Raw genomic sequence first — 15,384 nt, 5'->3', positions numbered from 1 at the left:
ACTTTTTAAATAAATTTTTGCAAGCACTGACATAATAAAACTTTCCGTAGTACTTATAATAAATGGATATTTTAGAGGGAATGTGCAGTGATCACTAAAAAAACAATAGCAGTGCATTCACTTGACTCGATCAGTTTTAACGAACTTCGAAAATAATTGAACGTCGTAAAAAACGGGTCCAGCGAGTTCTAACATGAATGTGTATCTCTTTACGTGAGGAATTTAATCGGAAGGAAATTTTTTCACGTCGTCTTGATGCAGATTAATTCGCTTATTATCATAATCTTATTTGTGTAAGCATTTCATAAAGTTCTTGATTCCGATAGCATAGAGTTTGTGATAAACTAATTGTGAGCGTTTCAAAGTTTACTTCCGAATGAGTACTTATTCTATTTAATGTTTCTTCAGCGAATCAAATTACAGTGCTACGTGCGTAATAGAACATACCTGAAATGGCCCTTCGTTAACAGTTCTGATTGTGAGTGAAAATACAGTTATCGTGAGATTTGACAGTTGTACAGCAACGTTGTAATTTTTTTAGAAGAATTATCGGGAAGCATGTTGATGGGTTTTAACCCTTGAACTTCAATTTTTTATGCTATTTTCCTATTTACATGGAGATCCATCTTATTGATCGTAGATGTTCTTAAATTTTGATAACTTCTATCAGTGTACTGTATGACTGATGGCACCGGTTATAAGGCTAAAATTCAAGAAAGGATACCAGTGTCACTTTATGAAATTCTTGACTGATTGATCGCGAAACTGGATTCCTAAGTACAGACTACCGGCTACCGAGGTCAGGACGCCCAACCATCATCATATCCTGTTCCAGCACATCACTATTTGACCAATGTGTACGATGGAGACTAGGAAAATTGATACACAAGACTGAAAATGATCAGGAAACCTCGGACTGACTAATTCCCTGGAATTGAGTTACCAATTATCCAGTTCCAAGTATGCCTATGGCTCCTCTATGAAAACCTGCCGGAGGTTATTTCTCTTGTGCTCCGAACCTGGGGCCGTATTCTGTAACTCCAAACCGATCGGTGCGGCACCGATTCGTCGGGTGCGACGTCACACCGACTCCCGGTAAGAAGTCGTGCGATTCTGTACGAACCCGGTCGGTGCGGCACCGACGAGAGGACGGGAGATCGTCGGTAGCCGTACCGACAGCAAAAAGGTGTCGGTACGGCCACCGACTAGTGGGTTTCATGAATCGTGGGTGCGCATTGTACGTTTTATTTTGTTTTTATCTCACCACCGAGTAAATAATGAGGTTTTCTGCAATGTTATCTTTTTCTGCCCCTTCGAATACGCCTCTATAATTCACTGTGTCATCATCTATATTAATTACCTTGACAGAAATATAAGATAATGGTTAATAAAAATGAGGTTTGCTAACATATAATGACTTTCTCTCATTTATGTTACCACTTTCACTCGCTTGTAATAGGCTTTATTTCTCTCTATCATCATTTATTTGCTCCTTTGACATAAAAAAGATATTTTTGATTAAATATGAGTTTTGCCGCAATGTTATCACTTTATATCACTCTGAATAGGCGACTGTTATTTCACTCAATCATCATTTGGCGTTTCTCTCGGCATAGAAATAAGATCTTTTTATTTAAGTATGAAGTTTGCCACCACGGTATCAGTTTCTTTCATTTGTAACGGGCAACTATATTTCATTTCATCGTCAACCATTGATTCCCTTGACGATAAAAGAAGATATTTGTTAATAAGTATGAGGTTTACCGCAATATTATCATTTTCTCTCACTTGGAATGCGCAACTTATACATATGTATTTCACCCAATCACAATTTATTTACTTCCTCGTCATTACACTTCTTTTAATTGCACCCAGCTCCATATTTTTATAACAATTTCCTAACTTGTTCCTCTAATATGACATTTACATTTGCATTTGAATCCTACGTTCACGTTCCATGGTATGCTATTTTCGTCTGCTACGGGTAACCTTCCGTTGATAACATTTATACGGAACTTACTTAATGACAACTATATTACCAAATCATGAATAAATAGCAGTATACGGAACCAATATTTAAAAAAAGAAACTACGATCTCAAGGATAGTTTCAATAATTCATTCCAGCAACAACAATCTCCATCACATACAAACTTTATTGTGATGTTGTAATATTGTTTCCTTCGATTCTGTAGGTACAGCATTACTACCACACATTATATAAGCATTGTTAACAACTTATCCAATATCGTTTAGCTTAATCTAGCAATAAGTCGTAATTTCCGCAAATAAAAAGATTGAGAATGACGACAACAAACTGTGCCAATGAGTCTTCACTTGTTTTTACCCTTCTTTCATTGGTGGAGACACGTGAAACTTCGGATATATTCGGATTTTCCCTGTTTGGGAAGGAGAGGGAACCGTACCGACTGGTTTGAAACCGACGACCTTACAGAATCGCTGAAAGCGCTGAAAGTGTCGTCGTCGGTGCGGAATCTGTTGTCGGTACGGTTTGATGTCCAGTCGGTGGGCTTGAAAGGGAAACCGACCGGTGCGGCACCGACGAAATACAGAATACGGCCCCTGGATTTACCGCTGGATAAAACCGTTTTAACCATAGAATTTATAGTGTATTTATGATTTTAACATTCGTCCAGCTCTCTAGATAGAATACTTGTTTGTCCTCCTACTGCTACATTCAACACTACATATAGACTAGAATATCTATGCTCTCTTATGCGTAGAAACTCAAAACAGTTGTCTATCTTAACTTCCTCTCTTATATTTCCTCTTATGCATCAATTTTGCCTCGTGTTGTTTCAGACCAATATTTTATCAAAAAAATTTATTAGGGGGAGTCTCATAATTACACGAGGTGATTTTGACAATTTTGGGACCCCTCCACCCCACCCTTAGTGAGATATGGCTGGACCCCCTCCCTCTAACCTTATGTGGGATTGTACAAAATGCGTATTTCCAAGATAAATATGTTAATCTATGCTTCTTTGCATAGGATTCATTAAAAAAAAACAATTAGTTAAATTATTTTTTTTACAATTAGTTAAGACTAGCATTTAAGATTACCGAGATCATAGTCTAGAATCACATTTTACACAGTTTCTTGCGGTAGAAAATTACGTGAAACTTACCAGGACCCCCCCATCACCCACATGAGAATCGGCTTGGCCCCTTTCCTTCCCTAAATGCCTCACATAATCAATGGGTGCCTCCCAGGCATGCCCAACTCAGAACTTTACTCCCAGGGATTTAATGCCTTAAATCCTCTCCTATCTGGAGAGGAATGTTTCCCAGCAAATGACATTACACAAACCAATAAGGAAGCTGAACAGGGTCTTTCTCCTTCATCAACCATGATAATAAAATAATAATAACATTTATAATCCTGTTTCTAAGATTGCATATGTCTGTGCCCATAGTCCCAGGAATAGAGCCAAAACTCTGAATGGTAGGCTGTATACCATAGCCATAATTCTAGGTATTAACCACTGGTTAGCCAGACATGCTTTAACAATATGATGTGCACACCAGGCAAGACAAATTATTTTTCCCCTGTGGAATTTTTATGTTTTGTGTCGACTATTATAATTGGCCTATACAAAGATAAAATTTTTGTTCTGGATGCCGCTGATCTCCAAAACTGATCTTGAAGTCATTTGAAAAAAATAATGCGTGTATGCACTTATATTGAGTAAACTTTTTTATTAGCACTATCATTTCAGCTTTCGGTCCATTGGATTTCCCTTATTAGTCCAAGAATGAAGTGCCATGTGCCTTTAGCCACTCTTCAATTTGGGAATAGGGAGAGGCTGGGGTTATTAGTATGTACAACGTTCCACATAACCTACCTTCGATTAAAATCCCAGACGTAAGTAGTATTACTTCCCTTACAAAGAAATCCAACTTTCAAAAGCACTGCAATATGTTTACTTTTAAATTCTGATGCACTCCACTATATGCTCATTTGCAAGGCAGCCTTCACCTATCATCATGATGCAAAACCTCAGTGGTACCATATCCAATGACAGCAAGCCTTATAACTGTTCCTTTCACAATCGTGTATTGGCCATTCTTTCAATCCCACAGTGAATTGATTGACATGTGAATAGGAAGGCATTGCATCACTTATCATAGCACTGCAAATAAATAGGGTTGCCCATCATGGCTTTTTAATGAAAACACCTAATTAGAGAAAGTGGATTTAAAGCACAATTATTTATTTATTATTATGTACTTCATCATACCCACTACGCTACCGGGCCCACTCTTAACAAAGAAAATAAATACATGTATTTTAAAAGAGTATCGGATGCACACCGTGACTACATACTCAAGTCAGAAAAAGGAATGATGGTTGACTTTAAAGTAGAGAACTGAAATGGCAAAGGACGAAATGGAAAAAATTTCATTGTCCCGAAGGATGAGAGTTTAGGGCGGCATAATTCATGTAAAGTAACACATGTTCTTGATAAGTTCACTATATCTTGACGATGAGTAATATAACTAAGGATCATGACAAGAATTTCCTCAGGTAGATCAAGCAGGCTGCATGCACCAACGCTGCCATAAACTTTAAGAAAGTTTCTTGCTTGTAATGGAATTTTGTTCTTAAACTGCAGAGACAAATCTCTCAAGTTAAAATATCTATGAGTCATGAATTCTGTTTGAGCCCTCATAACATACTTATCACAGTCTAAAGCAATGCACCAGCTGGGAGTGTCTCTCTCATCTTCCAGACATGCTGGAAAAAAATAATAAAAGAGAATTTTAAAAAAGTAGCCCTAAAAGTGTTGCAGTAGGCAGATGTTATATAGTACACATGTTTATGACTAGGTGAGAGAAGTGAGCAATGAGACATAATGCATAAGATGGAAGCTGTAAGATATTGCCAGTCTCCAATGGGAGATGAATGCCAGTAAAAAAAATTCAAAATCATGCCACAGACTGAAAAATATTAATTCAGATATACCTGGCACCATGGGCAGATTTATGGAGGGAATGGGGTACGTGCCCCCCCCCCCCAGACGCTTAAAAAATGGGCAAGATTTGTAATACGGTTATCATTACGTTTGTTATATATTTTGTGTATTACGCAGCCTCAATCATTTAATTTAATATTAATAACTTTAATATCAAAATAGAGAAAATTTTCAACAGTAATTGTCGAACATATTTTGTTTTTAATCACAAATATGAGAAAAACTCAGACCCTATTTTATTGGTTTTTTGCAAGAAACTTCAAATATATGCATTTATCGAAAAAACTATCATCATCAACATTAGTCAACAATCCTAAGATTGGTTTGATGCAGCTCTCCACTTCTCTCTCCTATCCGCTAACCTATTCATAGCTACATATTTCTTCTCTTTTATATCCTTTATAACCTGTCCTACATAACTCATTCGGGGCTGTCCCTTGCCTTTTTTCCCTTAAATTTTAAAATTGTAGCTTATAAAACAACAAAGAAAATTCTTTTTTATATTTCCTTGGCAACCAGTACAATTAGAGACACGGCTTGTTAATGACTAGCTTCTGTTTGTTAAACGCCATATTTTAGATATTTAATATCAAATAGTGAGAAAACTATGCATTTTTTGGTAAAATTAAAAAAAAAAGGTTTTAATTTGTTTTACAACCTTTCTTTAGAAATATAAAAGAATTCTTTAGCATGAAGTTTGAGTGAGTCTAACATCTATCATCCTCTAGGGTTTAAAGGTCATTTTATACCAATTGGATGAGTCTCGATTTTCTCACCGTTGTCAAGTTTATCCTTTATTTTTTTTCTTGTGCCATTTTTCTAAAGATCAGTTCCCTTTCTTTGCTAAGGTGGACACTGCTTTCTCTATTCATCTACCTCATCTCCCATTAGATTTCAATTGCTCCCATCTTTACTTTTTCATAGAAACCATGTGCTCATCATTGTATTTTTTCATAGCCATCTTGTGACTTTAAAGTACACCTTTAAAGTGCCCTGAAGCTGCGAACTTATTTGGTTACTTTAATTATATACATTCCTCACATTCTTTTAGTCTAGTCTCAACTGTTCACCCTCTCTCTCTGACTTAAAGCTCTCCATATTCACATAAGATTTGGTAAACTTCTGACATTTATGTCGTGCATACCTTTCACACTCTAGCTGATCTGTTGACTGCGAACGTAGGATATATGAATCAAGGGGGATCGGGTTGGTGAGGTGGCTAGAGAGTTGGCTTCCCACCCGGCGGGCTCGGGTTCAAATCCCGGCAGTGGCAGAAAATTTTCAGAGACTGCCTGATCCCTGCTTGAGTGTTGCGTGGAGGACATTTTAAGCGAAGCACTCCGTCCGTCGGATGGGACATTAAGCCGTGGTCCCCTTGGCACCTTTCACCAAGAGCAGGCTAATGCCCACTCTGGGTTTCTCTCCACCCTTCCTTCCATACTCTTCCCTCATGGCACAAATGACCTCAGCTGTAGGTCGCCTCCTCCAAATACCATACCATATATGAATCAAGGCAATCCCATTCTCTCTCAGCATTCTCGAGATCCTTCTGCAAATAGTTCATAGTAGATCATAGAGCTCATGTCTTAGCGATTGCTTCCTTCCATTTTCTGGCCCTAAGAAGGTGACTATCTTTAAGGATTTTCCTCAGTGCCTGTATCACGTCCTTTTGGGGAGAACCACTTTGAAAAAATATCCTGCTCAGAAATTGATAATAATTTCAAAGGCTTGCTACTTTAGCAGGGCACTCTCCAAGACATAGTGCATGAAATCCAGGGTTTAAGACATTAGCTATTAATGAGGACAATGGTGACACCTGTGGCTATGTTCATAGAAAAAGTCATCATGAGAGAAAAATGGTGAAGTGGGAACATAATCAAAGTGGTTCATTGTAGCCCTGTTGAAGTGACACTACAACACCAGAATGATACACTATATCGCCTGCTTCTAGAAAGTAGCCTTCAAGGATCTTGATCGTACATGATGAGAACACCACGTTCAGAACCTACCAGTACACTGGCAATACATCGTAAGTAGCCTCACAAATCTATAACACTACAAAAATATTAAGATCATATGGAAAATAAACTGAAGAAGAGGAACTCAGCTGTTTCTACCCAGTCAAAGAATATAAACTAGAAAAGAGGAAGGGACTGATGAAAGTTACACGAGAAGTGTTACGTGGCATGGGTGCAAAATGTAGACCTTGAGCAGAAGAGTGAAGGATTTATGCATGCTTTTGAGATATGGGAGAGCATACAGGAGGCTAAAGAGTGAATTAGGTGGATGGTGAGGAAAATAAGGTGATATATATAAGGGAAATTTATACAGAAAGGAACACAACCAAACAGAAGATGGAAGGGTATTGGATGGAACATATTCATTTTATGAGGAATAGATATATTGAACACAGTCGTGGAAAGAGCAGTATATATATATATATATATACTGCTCTTATAGTAGTATATATATATATATATACCCACTGACGACGCATGGAATTTGGTTCGATTACATTCAGTTCAACTGAAGTTTTGTAAATCATTAACCATAACACTTACCACTGAACACTACTATATTCCCTGCTGTTTGTGCAATCAAACTCAAGGCGTGGTCCGGCAGGACTGGCAAAACAAAATTCATACTGTACACACCCTCAGATTTTTTCCAACCATTTGGCATCATCTCCGCCGACTGCAAGTGGGTAATATTAAAGGTACTACACTTATTGACAGAGTCAAAGTGATTGGCTGCATGAACTGGCAAAAACCCTGCTTCCACCATCAATATATATGCCAAAATCACTAAGCGATCAGACTGGGTAAGTTCAATGTCATTTAATGCCACTAACATACGCTTTAAATGAGCAGGCAAATCTTGCGAAGTTGATTCATACAAAAGAATTGGTTCCCGCAGGCACCTGTGAAAATCGCAAAGTAATCCTCCATTTCAGCGCGATATGAGACACCCTGCTGTCAGTAGCTAACACTCAACATAAATTCGAACATCAAAAGCAGATTAATGTAAGATTTTTACCGGTTCACTTGTCTACTCTTCTCTTCCATTGTTCACGTATTAAACTTAAAAACTGTTCAAAACTCTCTGATTGACCCTTCTCCTCCACTTTCAAAATTTGCAGATGAGGGCGAAGAACTATCGAAAATACTGAAAATCAACATATTTCGCGGGGGACCAACGCGAGAAAAATAGAGTATGCAAGTCACATATACATGATAAGATTTCATTCAAAGCGGGATAGATGCATTACCAATTTCTTTAAAGTTAACATTAGTTAATTTTGCATGTTTTACTGTTTGAAAAAACAACGCTAAAAAAATGTTAAATGTTTTCGTTTCGCAAATTTTTCGTGCGTGCAGAGGGCACCACAGTAGCGCTATCTTGGAGATCTTCGTATACTGCGGTTTACTGGGAAAAGGCAGAAAAGGCTCGCCTACGAATTTAGGTAAGTGATGTGTATGGGAGATCTTGTTCCCTGAATTCCCTAGTGTCATCTTTGTAGCTATATAGAAGTATTCAATCAATTTTCATGACAGGTATTATTTTATATTTCAGCAGAAAAAAACTGCAGACTTCCTTATTTCGGAATATGGCTCTTTCGTGTTTCCTACGTACCGCGCATAGGGGTGCTTTTGGTATGTTAGCTTTTTCCCTTGTTTTTGTTAGTGATTTCATTTCAGCTTTCAATACCAGCAATTAAATTTGTATGTGATTTGAATGATGTACCGCTTCTATATATAGAATGCCATTTTATCCATCCTCATATGTTATCATTGTTACTATTTGAAAAAATAATTGTTTCGTTCGCAGTATTCGCAACGCAGCCCTGCAATTATCATTTTTTAAGACCTGTGACAGTTCTAAATAACTTAGCGAACCAGAAACCTCTATTAGGCCCTGTTATTTCTAAGCCATTCTCGGTGAGCCCCAAGAGATTAGCTTCTGAGGCGGGGGACTATTCCAAATTGTGGACAGTAGAACGAGCCGTCGCAATTGGATTGCTCGGCTTAGTGCCCGCAGCGTTCGTGTTTCCTTCTCCCCCAATGGATTATATTTTGGCGCTCACCATGGTCATGCATTCTCACTGGTAAGCTTCTAAGAAAACAAGCTATTTCTGGTGTTGAATCTAACCTTTCCAGTAGTGGCGGATCTGAATCTGTCAATGCATAGTTTTTCTTATTAGAGTTTCGTCTTACTTTAGAAATTCCGCATAGCTCACATGGTAGGTGGTGGTGCTGAGAAGGAGATAACATGATACGCTCCTTTGCAATCTCTTGTCCATTTGGCTTTTAGTGTTCTCATTCTCTTTTAGTATATTAAAAATTTTGTCGCAGTGCGTGAAATTTGTGCGAGTTGCTTGTATTGTATCGTTTGCCTTAAGGGGGGAGAGATAAAAATTGCACAATGTTCCTTTTTTGTATATCGTGCCGTACATATTGATAGACAGCTTTTTACATTTATTTCTAATCTCTTTATCCATAATTATTCCCTGTTCAAGTGGTCTTGTCATATAATTCTGTTGTAGTGTGCTTTGTATGTTCTTTAGAAGTATCAGTGATTTTATAAAATATTTGGGGGCCCTGTATTGTAGCCAATGGTGTAGTTTTTGCTCACCAAGTTAGTCAAAACCATACCAAACCAGGGAACCTTAAATTGCTAATCTTAACTTATAATAATAATAATCTTAACCGCGCACTTAGTCGTTCACTGTGGCTTCTTAGGTTGCTTTCTGGTTTCTGCTTAATTCACTTACTTTACTGATCTACCTTTGACTCATTGAATCCAGTCTTAATTTTTTTACTCATCAAACATCCAAAATATTTTCCCTGTGATTGGTAACAGTGGCAGGCACACTCATGTTATGTTTTACCGATTGGAATAAACTCGCTTTTCATAGTATGCTTGTGGAATATTTTCAGATACAATAATAGTTTCATAACTCATAGATTTTAAAAGTTATTGCTGCCGTTTGATGTATAGCATGTCCAGGGTGGAGAAAATTTGTGTCGCAAAGTTATAACCCTGGATTGCTGATAGCAGTAAGAACCTAAATTACTAATGACAAGATGCCGATTACAGATGTTTTGGATATATCATGATCTCCAGCCGGAAAAGCATTCAAAGTCATGAGTTGTCCAGAGCAAGCGGCATCACGGCGAACTCGTGGCCAATTGGAGTGCTTGGCTCAAAGTTACTGTTGTTTAAAATTGGTGCATTTTCGATCTTCGATATTTATTACTTCTGTTCTTATTAGGTAGTATCTGTTATTGTCTCTACTAGAAAAAATGTATGTAGGTGTTCCATTAAAGACTAATATTCACCTTGAAATCCTGCGGTCTTGCTTCTTCTAGGACATCTCTTATTTTTGATTTGATCATATGATCTCAACTCTCAGTCATATTGTTTGCTTTGATGAGTAAACTTAATATCATCATCTCCTGAGAAAAACTTATGATTTTTTCAATCATTTTCCATTCTCAAGAAAAAAAAATTGTTTAGAAATCATGGATGTTCCGTGGGCTGTAGTAATTAGTAGAGTAGGTATGTGTCAGTCAGTAAATGAATTAGATGTTTGAATTACTTTTTCTTATAAATAGTAACATGTCCAATTTATCTCATTGTATTCCGCTTGTTTTATCCACTTGTCAATTGTCAATACTAACACTAAATTTGTGGTAGAAAAAATGTTATGAAAATTGTACATCATACTCCCTTCAAAGCAATGCATTTCAAAGGCAAACTCACTTACTTCAATTCCATTAATCTTGATTAAATGAGGGATGGTTAATAGAGGTTTTAAACTATCCAATCAAGAAAAATCAACCTTTTAAAATGTGTAAAATTAAGGTTGAGATATTGAGGATCTGTGTTAATCCTATTCCCCTATGATCCTCTTAGATAGGTAAGATATGTGGTGCTTTATATGCCATAGTTTTTTTTCGTGAAGTGTTTTTGAGTTTCAAACTCAGTCAAGATTATGACTCTTGGTCAACTGCCTATGCTATTGTCGTCAAGGAAGTAAAATTTGGTGAGACAACAGTCAATCTTGTATTACTTGAGCTTTATGAGAGTATAGGAAGAAGATATTCTGACTGTGTTAGATTTGAATTTCCGCTTTGTGGTAATGGCTGAGGTGGAAGTTGTAGAAATGTTAATAATTGCTAAAAGCCCTGACCCAGAGGGAAACCTTGGAGAAGTAAGGACTTACTAAGATTTCCAGAAATAGGTCTTTATTCAGGGCGCTCTCTAATGCTGAGTTCTGGGCACCATCCTATTTCATATTGATGTCTTTATGAATCTTTATGATTGAGACACTGAGGAGAACTTCTTTGTCCCGTTATTGAACAAAATGCATAATAAGCTCATTTGATCAGTTGAGCTATATAATGTCTCTCACCTATAGTAATCTGCGGGTGAAGTTTAGAGGCCTAGTATATCCTATTTAAATCCTGGCGAGCATTTTTTGTCCTAAGTATATTTCTTATCTCAGTATACATACATATGCGCAAAAAACTACAATCGAACGAGGAATATATACTTTATATCTCTTAAACATGCACCCAGCATTCAACACAGTACGAGTTGGAATGATATAACATTCTTAATTCACTCACAAATTACTATCATAATCACCATTTATTATTATTCTCTAGTTGTCAAGGAAATAGGACAAAGTTAGTTTAAAAGCATTATATTTTACTGCTAAAAACATGTTTATCATACTTATACAGGACACTGATAAGAGAAAGTTACATTGAATAATTGCAGTTGAAATGATTAATTCAGCATCCAATGAAAAAATCTTTTATCTTGTGTGAAAATGTTTCTATGTACATGGAAAAAAGGAACTGCAGCACTGACCCCATTGCAACCCTGTTATGGGGATTGTAAGTGGCCTTCAGAATCCCTTAGTGCAAATAACAGCTAAGTATGTTGATGGTAAATTAGCTTCTCCTTAAAAATCCAACTTTCATTGTGATTGGTAAAAAGTTGTTTGTGACATTCACCTCGGAAATACAAACATGCTGTTTTAAAAATAATATCTTGTTCTTTCCTGGGGTATGATGCAGGAGAAGTTTTCTGAGGTTTCCCACGGCTGTCTCTGCTATCATCTTCAGGGCCTGAAGACCATGGCAGAGGCAGCCATCAATACTACCTACCTACAGTGAACTCACCTCGAGGGAAACCTCAAAAAACTTCACCTGCATCCTGTTTTACACTTATAGGTCGATATAGTATATGTTGATTGTAGTGAAAGCAGCACAAATGGTACAGAATAATAAATAGGCCAGTGCACTGTTAGCCTTGTGATCAGTATTAAATGCAAGCCCTTTAACTATAAGGAAAGAGAGAAAAATTTAAGGTGTGCAGGGGGTGGTTCAAGAGGTAAATGTTAGAGTTTGAATTGAGCTGAGGCATTAAATTTCTTTCCTTTGACGTGTGTGAAGCAGGAGGGTTATAAAATCAGGGTTGCGACCACTGTTAGTAAGGTTTGGCCATCATGGATGTTGTACTTACTTGTGTGATGCTCTGATTATTCCCAAAATCTACCCGTTTGACATTCTTGTTCTCGTTGATACAGACTTAAGATTCCATTAGCTTCCACTTGTAGGTGTTCCAAATGCCTTCAATTGAAGGTGTATAACATAAAAAATGCATAATATATTAGGAAATTAATTTCAAAAGTGTTATGATTTGCAATTTTTCATTTTGGAATAACTTGAGAAATAAAACCAAGAAATGCACGTTAAACAAAGAAAAATGTTAGACAAAACGCATTCTTAATTATTTGACAGAATAGGAGCATTTGTTATCGGAAACAAAAGAGATTATGCGGCTAGACATTTAGAATTGTGCAGTCGCTTTTGTATATTCATTTTTCACTTGAACAGTAGATGTTGCATCTTATAGTGATGGCTTGCAGTATCTGTGATATTTTGTGAATGCATCCAGAGGGTAAAGAAATAAGAGTCTGTAGGTGTTGTTTTTGTGAATTCCTGTATCCTATCCAGATATTGACTGCTTTTGAATGTGTTGCAGCTTATGTGATTGCATTCTTCTGTGTTCCCTTCAGGGGCCTTGAAGCTGTCATCAAAGATTACATGAGACCAAGAGTTGTGGGAGCCCTTCTAGCCAACATGTCAATGGGGTTGCTATACATAGTGTCAATAGCATCCCTCGGTAGCCTTTGCTATTTCTCTTACACCGATGTTGGACTTGTCGGCCTTATCAAGATGCTTTGGAAGCTCTGAGAGTGATCCAGAGATGTCATCACAGTTGGTAGATTCAGTCTTAATTTATAGCTGTACATAACATATGTAAAAATTCATATTTAACAGTTGTGGCTGAACACATGATTGCAATATTTGCCGAGGAATTGAGAAATTTTCTGTGGCTGTGCTGATAATCCTATTTATTTGTGTAAAATATCGAAACCACTTGCAGACAACTTTTTGTATTCTGTGAAAGACCTCCCATATTTCATCCCATTGACGGACTTAGTGTCCGAATATGCAGTGATCCATGGTTGTGGGGAGGCCTAGTGATGATGAAGTGTCTTTTTGTAACCTCAATGATCTGAATAAATTTGTGGTCAAAAATGTTAAAAATGTTTTTAATTTGTTGAATATCCATCCTGAAATGTGGATGTGTTGACCTCTTGTCAGCCACATTGCCCGAGTTTCAACCCCTCCTGAAAATTTCTCCCTGTGACATTAAATTTTTCTATGTACATGCACGTATCATTTTATAATGTCTGCCTATAAATAACAGTGAATTTTAATTTCACCAGCATGCAAATAAAATATACGGCTGATTTAATGAAATGTATGGTTTTCTGAGGTGTAGGAATTGAGAACAAAATACCAGTATTTGCACCCCGCACAACACCCAAGCTCCTCGACTCCCTCATACCCGGAACAAATTTCTGTCCATGAGCCTGACTCTTGTGTAGGTAACGGTAGGTAGGTTTTCCTTGGTTTGTTAAGTTTGATTTTTTTTTTCATTTTGTGACATGCTGGTAAGTTTGTTATTCACAATGTGCCTGGGTTAACTTAAGCATGTATAAGAAGGCCAATCATTCATGTCAGAGCGGGCTTAAATGCATTAAAAGATCATTTTCCTTGTGGCTTTAACTTCTTTTCTATGATTTATGTGTATCTTCTGGTCCTTTAATATTGAAATACCTAATTGTTCTTTATCTGACCCCAGACTTTATTGTACCAGACCTTACAGAAACAGGAGGAGGTTTAATTAGATGTTGGGTTAAAGAGTCCAGTGGTGGGGAAAATTTTGAGTTTCATTAAAAAATATATGTACTACTCTCACTACATTTAATCAGTTTGATTTAATAATGAGAATTTTCTCAATTTGAGATTTTTTTATTTGCTCGTCCTATTTAGAGAGACTTATAGTTATGAGATGGAATTATAATTGAGTATTTAATGGATTGTCAGGATATTTGAAGAATATGAGAATTATTTAATAACACCGGTTTTGTTTACAAAGTGATCATCGTTCTGCTCTCAATTCATTCTTTCCAAAAATAAATTTGCTAAATTATCCTGCAACCCAAATTCATGCTAATGGATATCCAAGAACATAGGTACTGACCTGTGATATTTTAAGGTACGTATGTTTCTGCCTCATTTATTGTATGCACTATGTTTTTTCGGAAAGGTCCTTTTCTCTTCCTGAACAAAATTTCTCCAAACAAAATACATATATTTAATATTCGTAAAATTGTTCAAATGTTTCTGAAATAACAAATTAAATTAATAATAGGAATGTGAGCCCATCTGACACACTTTTCCTATGCACATATACTGATTATGAAATTGTTGCCATAACTTTCCTAGAAAGTCAAAAGGAGCCTTAGGTCACTATATTTGATTTACTAGGAGTGCATCTTTAGGAAGGCTCCGATGGGGATGAAAGGTCTTCCATGTAGACTAAGAATTCTTTATCAAACAAAAATTCACATCTGGTTGACAAGAGGAAATGCACTCATGCTTATCTCCTGATTTCAAGTGCAGTTTGATATCTCTCTGGAAGGCTTTCACAGATAAAAGAGATGCATTTCTTTAAACCAAGTGCTAAATAAGTTTAAAAGTCACCTTAAGAGAATGAGGGTATTAAAAATGTCAAGATTGGAATCTAATTAGGTGACCCCCACGCCTTTGTTATTTTTCAACAGCAGTTTCCAATTCTCAGCTTAATTAAAATATGATTTTCAAAGTATGTATCACTACATCCAGAAGACCATGTGTATCTTTGATGAGAGGGTTGGGCTGAAAAGGGCAAGATATGTACAATTTTTTTGGCTGTTTAACACAGCACCTAGCTTTCTTCATCACACTTACAAACCCAGC

At 36.8% G+C, this 15,384-nt stretch overlaps 2 protein-coding genes across 3 annotated transcripts; one reads left to right on the top strand and one right to left on the bottom strand.

Moving 5' to 3' along the window:
• Positions 1-4,217: 4,217 nt before the first annotated feature.
• On the bottom strand, positions 4,218-8,315 carry LOC124167819. 2 transcript variants are annotated; one of them, XM_046545858.1, is made up of 3 exons: positions 8,033-8,315; positions 7,558-7,916; positions 4,218-4,758 (listed from the first exon to the last, which is right to left on the bottom strand). In XM_046545858.1, the coding sequence occupies exons 1-3, from the start codon at positions 8,059-8,061 to the stop codon at positions 4,340-4,342; spliced, it is 807 nt and encodes a 268-aa protein (XP_046401814.1). In that variant the 5' UTR covers positions 8,062-8,315; the 3' UTR covers positions 4,218-4,339. The 2 variants fall into 2 exon arrangements, with proteins under 2 accessions (XP_046401814.1, XP_046401815.1); XM_046545859.1 differs by lacking the exon at positions 4,218-4,758 and adding an exon at positions 6,426-6,545.
• An 82-nt stretch (positions 8,316-8,397) lies between these two features.
• On the top strand, positions 8,398-13,623 carry LOC124167820 (succinate dehydrogenase [ubiquinone] cytochrome b small subunit, mitochondrial). Its single transcript, XM_046545860.1, has 4 exons — positions 8,398-8,459; positions 8,573-8,649; positions 8,825-9,101; positions 13,089-13,623. Exons 2-4 carry the CDS (start codon positions 8,604-8,606, stop codon positions 13,264-13,266), a joined length of 501 nt encoding a protein of 166 aa, XP_046401816.1. The 5' UTR covers positions 8,398-8,459; positions 8,573-8,603; the 3' UTR covers positions 13,267-13,623.
• The last annotated feature ends 1,761 nt before the right edge of the window (positions 13,624-15,384 follow it).

This window comes from Ischnura elegans, chromosome 11, assembly GCF_921293095.1.
Source record: "Ischnura elegans chromosome 11, ioIscEleg1.1, whole genome shotgun sequence".
In the NCBI taxonomy this organism is placed as follows: Eukaryota; Metazoa; Arthropoda; class Insecta; order Odonata; family Coenagrionidae; genus Ischnura; species Ischnura elegans.
This window is presented reverse-complemented; position numbering and strand designations above follow the sequence as displayed.

Coding starts and splice junctions, on each gene's coding strand:
- LOC124167819 (XM_046545858.1), bottom strand. CDS start 8,061: ATGGAAGAGAAGAGTAGACAAGTGAACCG. Junction 7,917..8,032: donor AAGAGTAGACAAGTGAACCG/GTAAAAATCTTA, acceptor CGATTTTCACAG/GTGCCTGCGGGAACCAATTC. Junction 4,759..7,557: donor GAATATAGTAGTGTTCAGTG/GTAAGTGTTATG, acceptor ATTTTTTTCCAG/CATGTCTGGAAGATGAGAGA.
- LOC124167820 (XM_046545860.1), top strand. CDS start 8,604: ATGGCTCTTTCGTGTTTCCTACGTACCGCGCATAGGGGTGCTTTTG. Junction 8,650..8,824: donor CGCGCATAGGGGTGCTTTTG/GTATGTTAGCTT, acceptor TTTCGTTCGCAG/TATTCGCAACGCAGCCCTGC. Junction 9,102..13,088: donor ATGGTCATGCATTCTCACTG/GTAAGCTTCTAA, acceptor TGTTCCCTTCAG/GGGCCTTGAAGCTGTCATCA.